At 40.7% G+C, this 20,939-nt stretch overlaps 1 protein-coding gene across 2 annotated transcripts in view; it reads left to right on the top strand.

Annotated features, from left to right (window-relative positions):
* Positions 1 to 20,939, top strand: part of adgrl1a (adhesion G protein-coupled receptor L1a) — a 165,191-nt gene that overhangs the window by 2,108 nt on the left and 142,144 nt on the right. For both annotated transcript variants that reach the window (XM_028598530.1, XM_028598534.1), the window contains exon 2: positions 15,856 to 15,917. In XM_028598530.1, the coding sequence (XP_028454331.1) occupies positions 15,891 to 15,917 (27 nt within the window). In that variant the 5' untranslated portion in view covers positions 15,856 to 15,890. The remainder of the gene's footprint in view (positions 1 to 15,855; positions 15,918 to 20,939) is intronic.

Raw genomic sequence — 20,939 nt, 5'->3', positions numbered from 1 at the left:
TTACAGAAAAACATTAACCATTAAAGACACCTTGCATCCTTCCCAGCACCCCTACCCTCTCAAAAGCAAGGCAACAAATACACAATTGATGGACATATTCACAAAGACACATAGAGACGAGAAATAGAATTCACATCGATACGATCAAAAAACATCTGGCCAACCTTCAGGTTATTACCCGTCACATTTCTCATGGATTTCAAATAGAAAAAAACAAACAAAAAAACCCACTTTTGATAACTTGTGCATAATCTTCAATAAAAGCTCTGTCTGGTACCACAAACAGAACTATATAGATTATAGAATGGGGAGGAATGTGTGTACTTCAATTAAATGCATATGGTATACTGTACATTATATAAAGTCTACTCTTCTGGGAGCAATATATACGGTCCACTTAAACCATAAACTGGCAAAATCTTCTTGCCGAAGTTTGAGATAACATGTCAATCTCTCCATTTTGTATATGTCATAAACTATGTCTATCCAGTCATCGATCAAAGGAGCCTGTTGATTCAGCCATTTACGGGTTATGGCCTTTCTGCCTGCAGCTAGTAAGATGGACATAAGCTTCTTGTCTTTAGCATTCATCACTTTTGGAAAATTACCCAGGTATAGAATGTAGAATCTGAAGGGAATAGTAATTCGGAGAACCTCCAGTAAAACCTGGTGGACACTTCTCCAGTAAGGGATTAGCACTGGGCAAGACCAAAATATGTGATAGTGCAAATCACTATCTGTTTGACATAGTCTCCAACAGTCTGAGTCAGCAATGCAGTCTCGCTTTTGTTAGGGAGTTATGAAGAAACATACAAGATTCTTCCAACAGAATTTCCTCCAGCACAGAGAACTAGTGGTTTTCCCTTGTGTTTGGCAAATATTGTACCAATCCTCCTGAGAGACAACATCATTACTCTCACTATCCCATTTTTCCTTAATATACAATGACTTCTGTGATTTTCTTTGTGAGAAGCAGTTGTATATCTTGGATATGGTTTTAGAGTTGGATTCAGAGTTGTATGCAGATATGAAGATTTTCATCAATCCACTCTCTAAATTTGCCATATCCACGTCTTTCTTAAGTGTGTCAAATCAGTGTCATATCTGGAGGAACCTGTAAAAGTCTTGCTGTTTACGACGATATTCTTCCTTCATAATCTGGAAGTTCTTCGGTGACCCGTTTTGTATCAGAGTACAGTAAGCAGTGACCCCATTCTTCGCCCATATCTTAAATCTTTCATCACTTAAATTAGGAGGGAAATCACTATCTAAAGTGCACAATTTTAATAGTTTAGCTATTTTTTCTATTTTGCACAACTTTTCAGTTTGCTCCCAGACTTTAAGAGATAAACCAATAAATGGATTTGCCTTGTCCAGGAGGTGTTTGGTTAATTTCCTATTTTAAATAATTGCCTGAAGAGGGATCCCTGACATTGCCATTTCAAGATCCTTCCACCTGGCAGAGTACCCAGGATTGCACCAACATACAAGAGGCCTGCATACTAGTATTCTAACAAGCATGGAAGCCCCATTCCTCCATATTCCTTCTTAAGCTGCAAAGTTTTAGATTTAGGCTTGTTGCAATTCCATATGTACCTAGATTTGAGTTTGTCCTATTCTGTAAATTGCTGAGTTTTCTCCTCCACAGGTAGCGTTTGAAAGAGGTAAATCAATCTTGATAAGATATTCATTTTAACTGATTCTACTCTTGAACTTAAATTTAGAAACAGAATAACTTGCCATCTTTTTACATATGTCTTTATTTTGGAGTTCAGGGGCCCATAGTTGATGTTAGATCGGGTTGTTAAGTATTTTGGTATATGTACACCCAAGTATTTTATTGAGTCTGCATCCCATTTTAATTGGTATTTTTGAGCAATCTCCTTAGTGGGCTCATAGTTGAAGGTGATGATCTGTGTTTTAGATATGTTAAGCTTATAGCCAGACATCTGGCCATATTCCTCCATACATGACACCAGTCTAGGTAGAGATTGTGTGGGTTGTTCTAGGTGGACTAAAATGTCATCAGCAAACAATGCCAACTTTTGTTCCCCTCCGACAGTTGAAATCCCTTTAATATTAGGATTCTGGCGGATCCGTTGACTTAGGGGCTCAATAAAGATGGCAAATAAAAGAGGGGAAATGGCACATCCCTGCCTGCAACCTTGCTGAAGGGAGAAAGCGGAAGTGAGGTCTCCATTCATTCTGATTTTAGCTGTTGGGTTGTTATATAATGTTTGAATATTTTTTATGAAGTTTTCATGAAATCCAAATGCATATAGAACTCTATATAGAAATTTCCAGCTCACTGTATTAAATGCTTTTTGGGCATCTAGGCTGATGAGGGCTGACTCTGTTATTTTCTGTGATGTGTCATATTATATGTAGTGTTCTTCTAATGTTGTCCTGTGTTTGCCTCTGCTTTATAAAGCCAGTCTGATGGATAATGTCTGGCAAACATTTTTCTAGCCTCCTTGCAAATATAGATGTAAATATTTGATAATCCACAATCAGTACACTTATAGGTCTTTAAATGAACACTGTTCACATCTGTTTTTGTCTTCCTTAGGAAAGAGAGAGATGACTGCCTCTCTCCATGAGGGGGGCATTTCTAGTTTTTCTTTATTATCCAGTTATAAGTCTTCAACAGTAAGGGTACTAATATATCCCTCAGAGCCTTGTACCACTCACACGTAAAACCGTCTGAGCCAGGAGAGCTACCCATCTTAAGTCTTGTAATAGCTAAATTAATCTCTTCTACAGTCACCTGAGCTCTGAGAAAATTATTCCGAGCATCTTTGACTGTTGGCAATGTATTGATTGTAGAAAAATGTCTGTTTTTGCATCATTGTCAAAACAAGCTTGAGAATAGAGTTTTTGATAGAAAGACAGGAGGCATTCTTTAATTTTTTTTCCTGCTGACATTTGTGGTGAAGCTTTTATCCACATGGACTACATCTCCTTGCCTCTGGCCAAACACCTCCTATGCGTGACAGGGATGAGGACATGTAGGAACCAAGGTTATTATAGGTTTGAATTTTTAATTAGTTTTTATTTTTGACTTTTTAATTTCATTTTAGTCTAGTTTTAGTTTGTTTTTAGAGTGTGTTTGCTAGTTTTAGTTTAGTTTTACAGAAAGGTTTAGTTTTAACATGTCTAAGAAGGATGTACCATAATTGCTTGCTTGTTAATGCTAGATGGCCAGCCCTACTACAGTATTAATTATCCTAATGAATGCATGCTATAGTTATAACTACATCAGACAACACTATGGCAGGAAGCAGACTTGTACACATATAGACCAATGATACTCAGGAGGAGAAATTTAGCATTAAACCTATGTAGAACAATACATCCTAATGTTATAGCAAAGAAAACATTAGGTAAAATAAGTGTCAATCCCATTGATTTTGTAGATAAAGCACAACATGTAATACATGAAATAATCTGGTCTTTTTAGCTTTACCATTTAAATTTTCTCAAATAGTTTAGGCTATCACAGAATCAAACATAAAACTTTAAGATTAGCATTCTTGACCACAGATTCCTCACAGACTATTGATGTAGGCAATGTTATTCATAAAATGACTACACATATCAGTAAGTCTCAATGCGCTTTGCAGACTTTAGGCGAGAGTACACTAGTTTGGACTAGTGCATTACATTTGGGTATATCAGTAATCATGGTAATGGCCACAATCTTGGACATTATAACACCCCCATTAAAGCTGTCACATCCTACTGCTGCATCCAAAGTGTAATGCATAGTTTATTGTATTGCCTTATATTTGTGAAAATATTTCATAAAATACTGTTTGCTAAGGTCTTTGAGGCTATTAGCCAGATTAGCTTGGAGAATGTTATAAGGTCCATTTAATGCACATTGGTTGATTGATGGAAGGCTTTTTAATGGATAATAATGGAGATATTTATGTTCTTACTGAGCTAACTGAACACTGTAAACAGTAGAGTAGCGGTTCTCATTAGAGGCCAGTGCCTTTTAAATATATTGTTGGAGTTGCAAGATTCTGTCTGAAGTATGAAGTAAATTACCACAAATTAATTACATTAATGTGGTTATTATATTATTATGGTCATATTACTGGGGATCTTTGCAAATAAGTATTGAACCACTAACAGCTCAGCAGTTGCACACTACAGAGCACTGACGTCTGTGGCTAATGTGGATTTAAGCATTCACTGCTGTCAGCAACAAGACAGAGATAGCCAATTTGTCTCAAAGTCAGCCCCTCCAGACCCATTCAACATCTCTAAGTTAATAATCATAGACTGATGTACTTCATATTGCATGAAACACATTTGAACTTGATTATGCCTTCATGTGATTGCGAGCATTACTTTATAAATGTAAATGTGTTTTTGCTTTTTGAATAGCATGAATAAACAAAAAGCTGCAGGGCTTCTCAAGGGAGAAATGATCGAACCCTTATACTTGATAACATTAGGATAATTGCATTGCACTATCCTCAATAGTGTAGTGTTCATACCATTAGTTGTGTCCATGCATGCATGTGTAAAGGGAATATCACAGAGCTGCACACATAGGAGTCATGAGTGCAAAAGTGTTTAGATCCACTAGAGTGCTTAGGCAAAAAAAAATCAGCTTACTCTATAAAACTTGAAGTACTTTGGAAATACTGTTGAGTAGGTAAGTCAAAAATAGTACTAACATGTGGAATCATACAGAATTCAATGCCAAAGACTTATGACTAAGATAATAGGACCATTTGTGTATTTTAGAGCTGCAAAGATTAATCGATTAGTTGTTTAAGACAAAAGCAAAAATTCTTTGATTCCAGCTTCTGAAATGTGAATATTTTCTAGTTTCTTCTCTCCTCTGTGACCGTAAACTGAATATCTTTGAGTTGTGGACAAAACAAGACATTTGAGGACATCATCTTGGGCTTTTGGGAAACACTGATCCACATTTTTACCATTTTCTGACATTTTATAGACCAAACAACTAATCGAATAATCAAGAAAAAAAACAGATTAATCGACTATGAAAATAATCGTTAGTTGCAGCCCTAGTGTATTTTAATTATTGCAAAACAACCAAGAGACTACTAGTTTTTTTTGGTTGTGTATGAATCTTTTTCTTCTTTTTTTTTCTGTTCTGACACAAAACTTATTATCTTATACAGTAAAGGAGTGACAATCAGACTGTAGGTATTCGTTGCACTCCCAAATCCCAGACCTCAGTTTGGAAGCCATATGTGCATCTGTTTTAAAATTCCTTTTGAGCTCACATCTGAGACATGAAGATTTGTTGATGTCCTTTTGCTTTGTGCATTTGTTTCTATTGTTCCAACTGCTATTTAAGCACTGCATGCTTAAGCATTTGTCTGTGTAGGATTAATAGAGAATATATAATTTAGACATCAACACTTGTCAGAGGAATTGCTTCAGGAGTTGCCTCAAGAACAACAATAGCACAATTCTAAGTCTCATCAGTGAGTTTTATCTGAGCACAGTGCAGTGGTAGGTTAACGACTGATACGTTTGCCAACTCCAAAATAATTCAAAGGCTGTCAATTCTACAAGTCAAAGATTCAATTCAGTCTCTGAGCTTGGGAAAAGTAATAGCGCTTCAGAGTTATATTAGTCCTGCTCAAAATCCGGCTGTGCATTCCAGCTTAGCTTCAATCAGGGCAGAGTTTGTAGAGAGCTCCTGCTGTACATGACAAACTGTAGATAAAGCATTAGTTGGTCAAGTGGCCACATGCAGTAGAGGAAGGTGGGAGGCTTGTTGTGCTTGTGCTTAACCAGCAGGATGCACTGCAGCCCCATCACGCACCAGCTTTAATGTCAGGAAAACGATCAAGCTGAAAAGCACCATTTCAGCGAGTTTGAGATGAATATTTATGCGTGTGGGTAAATGAATACCATTTTTCACATAAATGAATATCTCTGCTCAAATTAGAGGTTGGAGAAATGTCTGAGATTATCTTGTTGCTTAATACTTAATTGAAGTCAGCTTCTAATTAGTTTGGCTATTATCATCCAACTTAGCAACAATTCCAGATTTCTGAAACTTTTCAACATGGTGAGAATAGAATTTTGCCCCTAGAAATAAATTTAAAGCTACTGCATTATGAATAATTATAATCTGTGTCCTCTTGTCACAGCTTCACCCACTGTGACCTCTTTTTAATTCTCATCCTGCTCAACATTAATTTAGCTAAGAGCAAAATCTCTGAATTAATGTCCCTTCATTCCTTTTTCTTGCCGTGTCACCCTCATTACATGCTATGCAAGTGCTGGGTGTCTTACCTTCCACGAGGCAAATGGAAGTTCACTATGCTATATCTGCAGCACATTTTCTTCACTTTCATTCTGAACACAGTGCTGGCTGAGACAGAGACATAGTGTTTGCTATACAGAATGGAGTTGTGCATTGAGCATTGGGGCCCTGAATGGACTTCCCGCGGTTTTCATAAGAGTATAATTCCTCTGCTTGTGTCTGCACTGCAGGCTGGTGGCAGCTCTGATTGTGGCCATACAGCGCGGGTGCCAGTGTGAATGAATTGTTCCAGAGTGATGTCCTGCACAAAGAGCTTACTTGGGAACAAGATTCCGTTACGCTGGAACTGCGCCAGGAATTCTGCCTCTGGACCACAAACACTGGCACACCTACAAGGTGTTTTTTGGCACTGTCAGTCCACATGCAGCAGAAGTGGTGCTGGTATTGATTGATAATATCTGACCTTTGGGCAATCAACACTCACCCTCTCGCCCTTCAACCCTCTAAATACAGTATATTCTAAACACCTGTCAGCCAGCAGGTCCCATTCTGCTACCTCCTTCTCCTCCACTACCTTTTTTCCACCTCCTTTTGAATTATTGAGCTCTTTCTGGGGACCAGTTCCTCTCATCAGATGTGTAGGCCATCAAACTTGCTTCACCGCTCCTTCACCCGTGGCTGAAGCCGCCCCCATGCTGCCTCACGACATTGAGGAAATCACTCACATGTCCCTCACTTACTTCTCGCTCACTCCACCCCTTGCTCCCTCTCAATCTTTTTTCAAGCTCCAGCCCTTCTAAACCCTTCTTTAAATCTCTCTCTTTTACCCTCACAATTTCTATACCTCTTTTTCTGCAATGTTCCTCCCTCCTTTCTCCCCACCTTCTCACTCTTTTCCTTGCTGTGATTTTTTTTCTGTAATGACACGGCCCACTGCTGGGTGTCACTGAGTTGATGGAGGGAAGAAATAGAAGACTGAGGCAAGGGAGGGGTTTGACAAGTGTGTGTGTGTGTGTGTGTGTGTGTGTGTGTGTGTGTGTGTGTGTGTGTGTGTGTACATGTCTGTATGAGTGACGGGGAGAGAGAGACAGACAGACAGAGGGGCAGAGCGACAGACATTATGCCTTCGGCTGTGTCTTGTGTAAAATGCTCCAACCTATAGTGAAAACACACTTGGCAGTTAGTGCGCCACCGCTTCCAATAAAGCCATACAGCCTGGTGCTTGTCATGTCTATAATGGTGTTCCATTACAGTCTCCCAAAGGACCTCTTTCTGTACACACACACACACTTACACAGACTCAGTCAGTCAGTTTCTATCGTCTTATGCAATCTTGTGCCACCTGAAGCCAAGTGCATTGTCTGGCACTAATGTATACACATGGAAAAACCGTAGCATACTGATTAAACTGTTTGTAATACTGCATCTCATGTTTACCATGCAGGCGACTGCCAAATCATCACCACTTTCTGGCTGTGGAAGAAGAGCACAGCGCTCTTTGAAGAAAGAAAGAGACCAATGACGCCTTTATTCTCTGTGTTGTTGTAGGCTCATTTTGCACCACAGAAAGCACTGAAGCAAACTTTAAGGATCCTTTTTAAAAGCTATGGTAGCAGTGCATGTGATCTAAAACCTAATCAGGGAGACTTTTCGGCTTGGTGCAATTGCAACATTATGAGAGTCGATAAGACCTTACTGTTTAATACAATGATTTTCACGTGTCATCTGTCTTTATCGCTCAGGTCAGTCAATAGAATCGATTCAATCAGCAGCACAGCACAAAACACAAACTAAAAATCACCCCACACTGGCAAACACAATTCACCCTGACAGTAGCGAACATCTCAACCCCACAATGCACCAATACCCATGCATGCTCACACAATTACTAAATAGGGATTTGGGGATTGGGGGTTTGGAGGTATTTATGTGCGTAGGATTTGGACTGTGAATTTGAGTGTGAATTCTGTTTGAGGAAAAGACAGATGTGTGCTCAGCCACCAAGACAGTAAATTCAGCGGGAAGTGCTTTTGGAAAGCCCCCCACAGCTATTCAAACAGATTAACGGCAACAAACAGCCAAACAAAGCACAATAAAACACTGACAGTGGCTGGTTGCCAACTGACCGATGGCAACAATTGATTTATGTTTTATGGGGTATATGCAGTCTATCGGAAGTTAGGAGGTTTGAAAGAGAAAAAAGACTACTACTGTATGTGTATTTCTGTAGGATTAGGGTTAAGAGAGGTCTCTGGCATGAGTGGGTGGTAAAAATACCCCAACTCTTGTGATACGTGATGATCTGAGGAGAAAGTGGGAAGTGGCTGATCCGGTCCATGTTATTAGTTGAGCTCTGTTAGACCATGTAATAGCCTCACAGCGCAACAGGGAGTCGCTGTTCCAAGAGCCGACTCTGCCCAGTATGACATCCTGATATGGAAGATATTTGTAACGGTGTTACAGCAACACTCGCTGGATGGCTGTGTACAGGTGTGTGTGTGTGTGTGTGTGTGTGTGTGTGTGTGTGTGTGTGTGTGTGTGTGTGTGTGTGTGTGTGTGTGTGTGTGTGTGTGTGTGTGTGTGTGTGTGTGTGTGTGTGTGTGTGTGTGTGTGTGTGTGTGTGTGTGTGTGTGTGTGTGTGTGTGTGTGTGTGTGTGGCTAGCTCTTTAGAGTGTTTGCATAAGTGCTGATTCTGCTCTTCCAAACCCTTCAACTCTGCATTTTTCACAGACTTTCCCCCCTCTGCTGTGCCCTCATCTTCTCTGCTCTCTTCATCGCCACACAGCTTGCCTCCTTGCCCTTTGCCTCAATTCGTCACACATATCTTTTTATTACCCCTTCGAACCTTGCCAAAAAACAGGTGGAAAAAGCCCTCCACCAATTCCTCCCCTTCACAGAGAGTTGCAAACAACACGAGGTAGGAAGGCATCAAGCAATATCCTACTCTGGAAAAGTGAGAGCTTGACATTTATGAGACAGCTATGAACCTTGGTGATGGTGAAGGAAACGAGTGTATGCGGTGTGGATGGAGTACAGTGTGAGAGTGGAAGCAGGCGATAAGAGACATCATAAGATCCAAGTGTAAGGCAATTATTCCGCATGAGAAAAAAGCATGTTAAGAGGGGATACAGATTTTCATGATAAAGGAAACAAGGTCATACAGCTCTGGTCTACATGATAAAGGATACAAGGTCATACAGTTCTGGTCTACATGATCAAGTGTAAAATGGTTCTCTATTATGTGTGAAAAGTTTTTTTTTTAAATTACAGCAGATTGTGTTCTTTTGTCTGGTATGCAGCTCAGGAGAATGTTGATCTTATTTCTCTGGAGGGCACTTCACCTGTTTCCTGTACTTCAGATAACAAGAGGTTGCCAAGCAGGAGAGAAGCATTATCACTTTTAAAGATTACACTGGAAATATATCTACCTGTGGATCTTAAAAAAGAGCTGTGTGCAGTTTATTTACAGACATTTAAAACTTGCTACTCTGCTGGTTTTTCAACTTTTTCATTTGCTTTATTAGAATTAAAGTTTTGGAACGGGTCTCTTGTATGAACACAAAGAAGCAGAGACACACACACACACACACACACACACACACACACACACACACACACACACACACACACACACACACTATACGGTGTGTGCATGCTCATGCAACCATACAGCATATTTAGCTAAGTAATAAAGCAGCATTGTTTAAATAGAGAAAATACAGCAAATGAATCAATATACAGCCCCCCCACGCCAGGGCATTTTATGTGGCATCTGTTTTCCATTCTTTTGCTCGGCACAGAGAGCTGGCCAGGTGCCGCAGCACTGTGGCCAATCTCTCTCAGCCAGGGTTGAGGTATGCAATCTGCATTGGGCTTCATCTCATTTGAACTCATACCAGCCTGGCTGAACATGCCTTTGTCTTTTCCCAGGAGTTTGGATGTATATCTATCAGAGCGGGTGCAGAACAAAGAGAAAAAGCAACTACTGAGCTTTACAGGAGAGCTGTAATGCACTTTACAGTTAGCTGTTGCGGTGTGGTATCATTTCCCCTGTCCTCTTTTGCCAACATTACACTTCCTTTGTTGTTCTGATCCATAGCCCTTTTTCTTCTCTCCTGCTTCTTTGCTTTCCTGCATCCCTCCCTCCCTCCCTCCCTCCCTCTTTTCCCGAGATTATTTGTCTCCCATCTCTCTTGTCTCTCTCTCTTTCCCTCATTCTTAGCTTATAGTACCACTGGGATCTCATTAAGCCACTAACTTCAAATAAATAAAACAAACTGCGGAGACAAAATGAGGGATCTATATATTACAAAAAAAGCTGGATTGCAATGAATTTTCCTTTTCCCTGTTCTGACACTTTTCTGCCCTCTCTTCCCCATCTTTGTCTCACTGGCCGCCTCTGACAATTAAATTAATTTCAAACAGGCTTTATTGGCATGACTGAGGCATTTTTAAGGTGCCAAAGCTTTACAAAAAAGAGAAAAAAAACATGCTGCATTATGTCTGCCTCTCCATGTCTTCCTCGCTTAACTGCCTTAGTCCTTCCCCACTTTCTCCTTGCCAGCGTGCAATCATTGCAGCCAGCTGAAAGCGTAAACTATCTCTTTCCTCCTTGGCCATCTTCCTCAGCCCCTCCTCCGTTTGGGTATTTTTCTCTTATTGTCCATCTGTAAGAGACCTCAAACTGAGATTTTCTATTTGTCTTTCCCATTAGAGATGAAAAGACAGCAGTATGGATGGATTGGAAGCTATGGGGTCTACATCTTTGCTTGTTTCTCCTCTCCACCCTCTTACCCCTGGTTTCCCCTCATTGGCCTCCCTCATTTTCTCTCTCTGTTTGTCCAGTGTGTATGTGCACAGTAGCAGGCAGGGGTATTTTACTATCTTCTGTGGGCTTCGGTCCCAGCTCATCATTTGTGGCTGGATTTTTTGTCTTGGGTCAGTTCAGTGAGAGAGCTGAAGTTGACCCAGGAGTTCCTTTCAAACATATGTAGAGGCTGGAACAGGGAGGCTTGACCTGCTATTGCAAGGGTCGGCTTTTATTACACACAGATGAACTGAGAATGGACTGGGCCAGGTCAGAGGTGTGGGTCACGGAGAAACGATGAGCATCCTGGGAAAATATTTTATTTCTTTAATTGATCAGCCTCAGAGGTTGAGTACCAAAGATCTGCTAGTGGAGTGACTAGTGCCTGGTGCTCCAAGGACTTCCACTGAGATCAAGAAGCTGCTGATGTCGATTTGAGAAAAGGGGGGAGAGAGAGAGAGAGAGGGAGAGGGAGAGAGAGAGAGGGAGGAAGCAGAGTGATGGGGGAAAGCCAAAGAGAATAAATAGAAGGATAAAAGAAATCTTGATTTTGTCTGAGAGAGTATTGATTTTTTCCCCTGGGTTGGCCACGTGCGCACAGCTTGTTATTAGTTTAGAAACAAAAAAAGTGGAATGTGGAGAGAGTTGGCGGATGTGTGTAGGCCAATGTGTGTATGTATGTGTGCTGCCTGGCTGCACTGTTTGCATGTGTTTTTGTTCTGCATGAGGGTTTATGTTGCCTGAGTGGCATCACATGTGTATGAGGTGTGTGGGTTTGTGTGAGTGTACAGAGGCCTGGCTTTTGGACTGGTGTATGGGCCTGCATGGTTTGGAGCCCCTGGCTGGTTGGAGATGTTGGGATTAGGGGGAGATTAGAGCAGTGATTACACAATGTCTTCGCTCTAATGATCCCAACTGTTTGTTCATCTTATCAGCCACGCTGCACTGGATTCCACGACTGCCGCTGATATGCGATAACACACACATTACTCCCACACACCCCACCCTCCATTCCCCCAACTCCAACCACCCCAGCACTGCCAGTCAGAAAGAGGAGTGACCTGGCAGAGTTGGCAAACAAACCCTCAGGGAAAGGGAGAAAGAGATGGACATCTACTGTAGGAAATTCATAGACAAAGCGGGTGACTCACAGGGCTGACCTCTTGAGTCCACAGAAGCATTAGCCAGAGTGCTCATTGTTCACTGAGACAATACACTGACCCCCCGGAGAGCCCTTGGTCTGCACTGCAATGTACCCACAGAGCCGCAGCATATTACAGAGGGAGCAGTGGGTGGAAACAGCGATAAGGTGTCCAATGTACTCTGGTACACTATGTGGTGTGAGTGTACATTTTCTGCCTTTTGGAGAGAAGTATGAGGTTATTAGAGTGTGTGTGTGCGTGTGCGTGTGCGTGTGCGTGTGTGTGTGTGTGTGTGTACATATTTCTCTGTAAAAGGAAAAGGTTGTACTTGGTTTCAGTCAGTGCGGTGGCCTATGAAATACATTTTTTAATAAAGTAAGGATGCGCAGATTTGTGTGCTTAAGTGTGTTTGCCTAAATATGACTCTGTGCGTGAGATAATACAGTACATGTGTGTATCAGCATGTGTGTGTGCCCTTCTCTCCATGCCTGCATGCCACTCTGATCTCCCCATTACAAGGTCGATTAAGCCACTAATCCCCAAAATACACGCGTCCAACAGCACGACACTGGAAAAAAAAAAACTCTCCCAAGGAAAAAATGGCTGAATCTTCCCTTCCCTGTTGCTTGGAGCTTAAGCCACACACCAGTGCAGCGTGCTACAGAGCATGAGCACGGAAATGTGTTTTACCTCCATAACCACACAGGCAGGGGATTAACAGGCACCCTAAACCCTGGAAAAGCAGCTACTTTTACACTTCTATGGCCTCAGAAGAAAAAAAAAGTTAATAAACAGCCACAGTGACACAGCAGGACTTTGAGTGCTATACATTAGGTACCCTTTCATTCATGTTAACTGAAATGCACAGGGTAATTAATTTTCGGTCTAGTTTTGGTATGCGTAACTGTCACACATGGCAGTTGGAGGAAACGGATAAAAAAGATTCAAAAACGCTGAACACAAGTTAATGGAATGAAGATAAAAATCTCATTACAGCTTTATTTCTCTAACGTAGGCTAGTATACATACCCAATGCTTTTCATATAATCTTCTTCTCATGACTGCACACTGAAAATCAGTACCGTGGCTCTTTAGTTATGTATCCCTGTTGTCCTGTCCTGCTCACTGGATGAGATGTGAAGGGATCTGCATAACCTTTAATTAGAGCACTGGTGTTCCGAGCGGAGGCTCCGTCAGGGAGATGGACCAGAGCAGAGGACCTGGGGCCCTCGGAGGCATCCTGATTTCACTCTCTACTGCCTAATTTGGCCTGATTAAGGTAGAGTTATGATTTAACCCTTATCCTGCAACTTTCTTCCTTGTCTTTCTCTATCAGTATGGTTGGTTTACATGGTGCAGCTTGAATGCTACAGATGTGTTGGATTTAGAATAATAGTATCTCATGAAAAACATGATTTGGGTTTATATGACCATTTTAATTGTTCAGGGTTAGTTTGGGGGCATCACATTTTGTTTGAAACCTGCCACTAATTGCACAAAAGTTGCATTGCATTGACCAGATCAGATTTGGGTCTAGTGTAATCAACAAAGAACAAACCGATACAGCACCTTATAATTGTTAGTGATGACTTTGATAATAATATAAAATTGTTCCTGGCAGGTGTTCTGCTCCTGTTGTTCAACAGTCATTCTTTATCCCACACTACATTGCTACATATGGTGAAGTATAGAATAAATAATCTGCACATTCTGAACCTGACACGTTTTATTTATTGCCATGGATGTTAAGGAAGAGTCATTCTCAGTGTGTAAATGTTAGCATTTTGTTTTCATATCGAATGCCAGCATTGCTAACCGGAATGACCTCAAATGTTTGTGTAACAAACAGTAGCTAGTCTTGCTCAGTGAGGAGCTACTCTAAATACAAACACAGAAAATTATTATCGGAATGAATCATTTTGTTGCAGCCAATCATGGTAAATCCACTGCAATGTTATGTTACACTATTAGAAAGTGACATCTCAGAATTCGCAAAGGCATCTCATCACATCATGTTTATGATAGCTGTGTCTACCTCTATGGTATATACCGTCAAGATTTCTCCCAAGGTTTTGCACTGGTTGCGAAAGAGTTGCTAACAACAACGGAGGATGTTTAAACAAAACAGATTGGTTGAAATAAAACTTGTTGTATGCTAACAGGTTTTATGTGTATCCACAGTCTGACGTATCTGATGCCTATGCTGTAGAACTCCAAAAACTGTTACATTATAAAACATGTCATTGTTCTGTATGACATGTTCCTGCATTGTGATCAACATGGTCAGAGTAGTTTTACTAGCAGATGTGCATGTGCATGTTTGGACCTCCATCTTCTCCATGTCCACCACCTAAATACAAACTGTACCTAAATCACAGTTTGCAGTAGAAGCACGCAGTGTATTATCTGTTTCATGTTCCCGTGGTGTCTGCTGTAATATTTGGATCCTATCACAGCTGGTGGTCTCTCAGCTCGCCTGCGGGGTATAGATCTGTTCTGCTCTTCAAGGATCCAGTTAACATGGCTGACATCTATCTCTGCAGGTTGTGTGCTCTTAGAGATTTCTGTCTGGGAGTCTGTCTTTGGCTGTCGTTTATTGCTCCACCAGGAGCTACCCAGGAGAGCCTCTGTCATGACCCCAGCCTAATTGAATTGTAATGAATCCGAAATTCTTGTTTCCGGCCTCTAATAAGTGCATGTCTGTATCCTGAGGTTGCTGGAAACAACTTCTAACACTTGAAGTATATCTTGTAATCATACATAACTATATTGGCAATCATGATGGCAAAACACATATTTGCCAGTTGTGTGATAAATTAATACTAACTATATTGATGGCAATAAAAACTAATTAGCATCTGGCTTACTAAGGTAATTAGTATTGAGCAATGCAAGCACAGACGGTTCATTTGTCCTGCTTACTTATGGCCTATGAATGCGTAATTAGCCATCTTAAGGGCACAGGTGATGTATTGTAGCTGTACAGGCCAATCATTAATAATGGATGTGTCACCTCTTCTGAAATTCTCATGAACTGCAAAGTGAGAAAATCCACCAGAGATTTAGACACATTAAAATGAAATGGCATGTAAATTATCAAACTTATCCCACGAAAATAGACATCAGTATCATTCTTTCTTGTTGTAATCCCCCTTATGTAATGATTCAAATCTGGTGTGACTGCTCCATTCTATATAAAAGGGCTCCCTTACTCAAAGGGCTAATGTTAACAGTATTAATTATGGTAATAATATGTTTAAACTGTTAGATGTATCCCTATCAGTGCTTGCTTTATACTTAATACCTGGTTTATCTTTGATTATCTTCTAATGATAAAATAATTAGCGTTTTTCAAAAACACAACACTAGGGCACAAGGTCCCTCAATTATAATGTCCCAGTCGGTTGTGACAACCTTAAAAAACATCCTCACGACAAAATATCTCTGCCATCAAACCCAAAAAGAGAACACAAAGCACACTGCACAACACTACACACAGTAGAAATAAAAAAATAAAAAGAAGTCTCCAAGGAGAAGCATTGTAATGGCACCCACTGTGACAGCTGAGTACATTGTTTTTATTCAGATAGAATTTATTCAAACACTTTACTGCAGTTTTTTTCTTCTCTGTGCTGTCTCAGGAAATCTCCAGAGTCCAGGTGTCGCCTGTGGATGTATGAGTATGTGTATGAATTTGTGTTTGGTGAGTATTATTTTTTTTTCATGTAATTATATAGTGCACTTTGCGCAATGCTGCTGCTGCTCCAGGTGACCAATCAATGAGTAATGAGAGACCCAGAGACCTGTAAGAGATGGACTGCAACCCGCGACCCCCTCGTCTCATTCAGGTCTTAATCACAGTGGTCCCGTAGGATCCCATGATGCATGCCTGGTAATGTTTAGGCCTGTTTGACTGAACAGGGCTATGTACTTCCCAGACCTCATCCTTCTTTCCCCTCCTTGCTTTCCCTTCCCTCCTCCCCCTCCACAGCCTGATGGAAGTGGAAGGATGGAATTGAAGCCAAGAGTAGGACTGTAGTATACATGAGGGGGCAAAGTCGTTCTATAAAGTGAAACGGCTCATGAATAGCATTTCAACCTGCGGGTAAAGTCTGCAGGTTAGAATGTCCACTTTCAATTGGTCAGGGTCAAAATGAGAATAGGGGAGAGATTCAATGAAATCCTTAATGAAAACTATTAGTATATATAGGAAACCTAATGAAGTCAGGGCTACTGCTTAATTGCATTTTCAAAAGTCTTTTCATTTGATTGGTATATTTTTGTCTTCTTGAAGCAGCATGGGGCTAGACTGTAAATGCTGTTCTTGTCCTGTGTCATTATGTATGATTAATATTCATCGCTGGTTCTCCTCTGCTTTTAATCATTCTGGTCGCTATGAATGTTTGGCCTTGGAACACCCACACGTAGCAAACCTCAATGCTCCAGTCAAGCCATTGTGGGATTTCCATTCGACTTTTTAAAAACCTCAATGTAGATTTGAAACACCACGATAAAGTATGTCACTGTCATTGCTGTCAACGCTGAAGTCCCCAGTTTTGCTATTGATGTAATTAATTTGGAAGGACGAGGAGAGCATGTGGGAGGAAATGTGTTGTTGTTGGACTACATTATTCAATGTAAAATGTTAGTCAGTTCTTTTTTCATTATGATAATGTGGAGGATATCTTTACTGAAAATGTTACCACAGTAACAGCAGATATCTATTGAGTGGCGAGGAATGAAGAGGGAGAGATAAGGTGAAACAGAGGGAAATGCATTGTAAAAGTTGCTTTAAGTGCCCAGGAAAAATGAAAAGGCATGCAATATTCAACAGTTAAGGACCACAGGCAGTTTTTAATACACAGAATTAGACACCTGCACCAGAGAGAGAGAGAGAGAGAGAGAGAGAGAGAGAGAGAGAGAGAAAATGATTGAAAGGCAGAGGGGGAAGGGATGAATAGAGTGTGCTGCAGTGAGCCAGTTCCTCAGGAGTAGTACATTAAGTGAACAGTTCTTCAGTGTGTAGGTGTGTAATGTCCCTTTGTAAACCTGCCCTTGCTTCTATAGCAACACGCCTCTGTGGCTCAATGCACACACGTGTAAACTCAGCTCTGCATGCTTTCCCATGGCCACCACCCTTTAGTGTTCTCACACGCCTTCACTTAACAGAAATAAGAACACTTTACCCAATGTGCTTGAGCCACTGTTGCCGCATTGTTGTCATTTCATTCCGACACTGAAAATGCTTATGCTAGAGCTAATTTGTAACCACTTTTATTTGTTTTTGCTCAAACTCACACCTGTGGATTTACAGATGCAACCATTTAAAGAAGAAAAAAAACTCTAAACTTCTAAAAAAACACAGAACATCTCTGCAGTATTATGATAAATGTCTTCCCTTCAGGTAGCAGTAGGCTGATTTTAAGGTCTGTTAAGTAATCCATGACCTTTATTGACCTCTATTGGCAACAAGCAGGAATTGCAACAACATTAATAGAACTCATCTCCTGCACAGCCAACACCCCCCCCATCCCAACTGCTCCCGCTCTCTTGATCCAAGGCAGTCTGTAACTGAAAAAATGAAGTTATATACAAGTGAGATGAATAAGGTGGCTAATTAGACCAGAGATCCAATGGAAATAGTCTGTAAAAAGGTAATACATCACAATGCAAAATACAAAACACTACAATAATAATACTGCTGTGTCATTTGCTTTTTTGGCTTGTGCACTAGGCTTTCCAGCCTTTGTAGCTGAAATGTTGTTCGCTTGCTTGTAGCCCCATCCGCCATCATTTAGCAATTTAAAATGTGAGTATATAGAGAGTAAAACAGAAGCCCCTGTTTCAAGAGAGGGTATGAGCTGGTTATGGGATAGAAAGAAGGGTTTGAAAGCCAGAGATCACATCAAGGAAAATTATCAATGAATCATTTGTTTTGATTGGAGACCATATAGGCCCGTCTGTTGATATATTGTGTAATATTGTATATCATCGCTGTCTGGTTAAAACTGTATGTCCAAAATCATTGTTTTTTAGGAAATGAAAAAATGCTACATTTTATTGAGCTATTTACCTCAGACGAAATCGCTTTATCACTGTTTAAACATTTGTGAAACCCACAGACAGACGTGAAGGGTGACCAACAGCATTGATATATGAAAGAAAAAAAAGATAAAATATGGAGATACAAGGTTTCTGCCCGACAGCTACGATATATTGTGGGACTAAGAGTGCACTTACTGTCCCTCGAAAATGTGGAAAAAGTAAAGAAACCAGGCTCAGCTGTGCTGCTCTGTGACATCAGCTCACTGTGCACATTGCAACAACTCCCAGAGTAGAGGATGTTTTCTTCAGTGGAGCTGTCAAATGAGTTTCCTGAGATTCACCCATTAGACAGCTTGCATGTTTAGCTGCTGCATGTTCGGTCCCACCGCCACATGGTTAGTACTACAGTATGCCTTGAATGTGGAATATGACAACATTTTAAGAAACGCATTGTTTGTTCATGGCAGATGGACAGATTGTGCACACAAATTATATCTCTCTCCATCTCTCTCTCTCTCTCTCTCTCTCACACACACACACACACACACACACACACACACACACACACACACACATTGACATTCATTGAGTTATTTTTGCTGCTGTGCATATTTGAAATTTCTGAGCTTCGGGTGGGGGGGGCTGGTTGAGAGGATGTGCAGCAAAGCAAAGCTTCTGATAAAGCCACTAAAATACTTGCTAAGCTTCACGTTCACCCCAAAACACGTCATCTGGGATTAATTTATAAGCATTGATAGCTGAAAACTATTACGAGACTCAATATAACTCCCACTTTTATATGCCCATATTAGTTCAAGAAGACAAACAAAGTTAGTTGATTTAATAAACAACTGTGAAGGGACTCATATGGACTATGTCCCATTTGGGCACTCAACACCTGTTTTTCCTACCAAAGCGAAATAATTCATCCGCTAAAACATTGTCTCTCAAAATTAAACAATTCCCGCACAAGAATAGGTTTACTTTGAGTCCCTGCTTCCAGGGAAAATAAACTGGTCGGCGGCATCTGTTACCAGCCTACTTGCCAGAATTGTATCACCAGTGTCCATATGGTCACTGCCACCCGAGTCAGTCCCTTTTATAACTTAGTTTTCGTAATTAAAATAAATATTTTCATTTCTCTTACTGTAATTGTAAATTAATTGGATTAACATTATCAGGGAGAGAGATGATGAGACAGAACAAGCGAGAGGCAAAAAGAAAAGACTGGTAATGAAGGAAAAGTGTAAAAAGCTGAGAGAGCACTTATTGAGTGAAGTATGTGTGAAAATTGAGTCTGAAAGCTTTGTCTGTGGCTGGCGGATGTGTTGAAAGGGAGCTTGTTCGCCATACTAATATAGACTCGTCTGTTTTTTGGGAAGGTGAAAAAGACAACACAAACATGTCCCAGCCTGAACATGTAAAACATGAGGGTTTTATACTCATAAGATAGGTTTGTTTTTACAGTATTTACTGCTGCAATATATATATACACACACACACACACACACACACACACACACACACACACAGCAAAATAATATGTGTGTCTATGTGTGCCAGGTCTTTGGGCAGCACAAAGAGGTCAGATTAATCTTAATTGCTTTCAGGGTTAAGTGCTTCTCTTTTCATCCTCTTCTGCAGTAAGTCTGTGACAGCTCTGCCAGCCCAGGTAAGACATCTCAATTTCCCCTGCTGATATGGACACTTTTATCTTATTTTATACATTAAGGCAAAGTACACACACACACACACACACACACACACACACTATAAAGAATGTGATCGGACACCGTCCTCCCGACAGGTGACAGTAGAATGGAAGGCTTCAGATCAGGATATTCCACATATAAAAAATGTGTGCGCCTTTCATTATTATTAATTGCTCTTGGGGAATTTCAGTGCATGTTGGTTCCCTGTCAATTAAGTGCACAACAATAGAGACAAGCTCACCTCCACTGGCCCTCTCCTGCAAGCACAACTGTTTTTTTTCTTCTTCCCAGGAATCAATTCTCAATGGTAGACTTCAGTGAGCTCATTAGGCTCTCACTAGGCACCAACTCCATTACGGCTGCATAATTACCACAGTTCTGCCTTCATCCCCCTCTCTGAAAGAAACACCTTCATTCTAGACCTGACAGTGATTATTGTTATGATACATCACCTGGGAACTGAGAGCTGAAAACAGTCTTTACATTGCACCGTACCGTATCTACATGCTGTGTGCTTTTATACTCGATTTAGCCAAATAGATGTATTACAAAACCTAGTCCTTTTTTACAATCTGCATTTGCCACACTGTTAATGTTTGAATCTTGTGATTTTTACTTCTTTCCTCTGTCTAGATTATGTCCTTGTTCATGTTCACTGCACACGCCTGATGTGCCTGTCTTATGTTCATCAGGTTTTCTACCATGCATAAACTACAATAGATATTTATTTGATTTGCATATGTTCCTCTACTCTTGCATATGCAAGTGTGCGTGGTTGTATGCTCACATGAAAGTGTGCATTTGTTTCTATTTCCACTGCTTGTGTGTGCTTTCGTGAAAATTGTGCATGTGTGAATAAATGCGCAGATGGGATTCGGGTGGCTAGAGCAGGGAAGGTTGTAGTAGGGGTAGCAGCCAGGCTTTGCCTGTCTTTCCTCTCACAGGCGGTGCAAAGGAAGTGTAACATG

The sequence above is a fragment of the Perca flavescens genome, chromosome 15, assembly GCF_004354835.1.
Source record: "Perca flavescens isolate YP-PL-M2 chromosome 15, PFLA_1.0, whole genome shotgun sequence".
Lineage (NCBI taxonomy): Eukaryota > Metazoa > Chordata > Actinopteri > Perciformes > Percidae > Perca > Perca flavescens.
The sequence above is the reverse complement of the archived record's forward strand: the minus strand, read 5'-3'. Positions and strand labels throughout refer to the sequence as shown.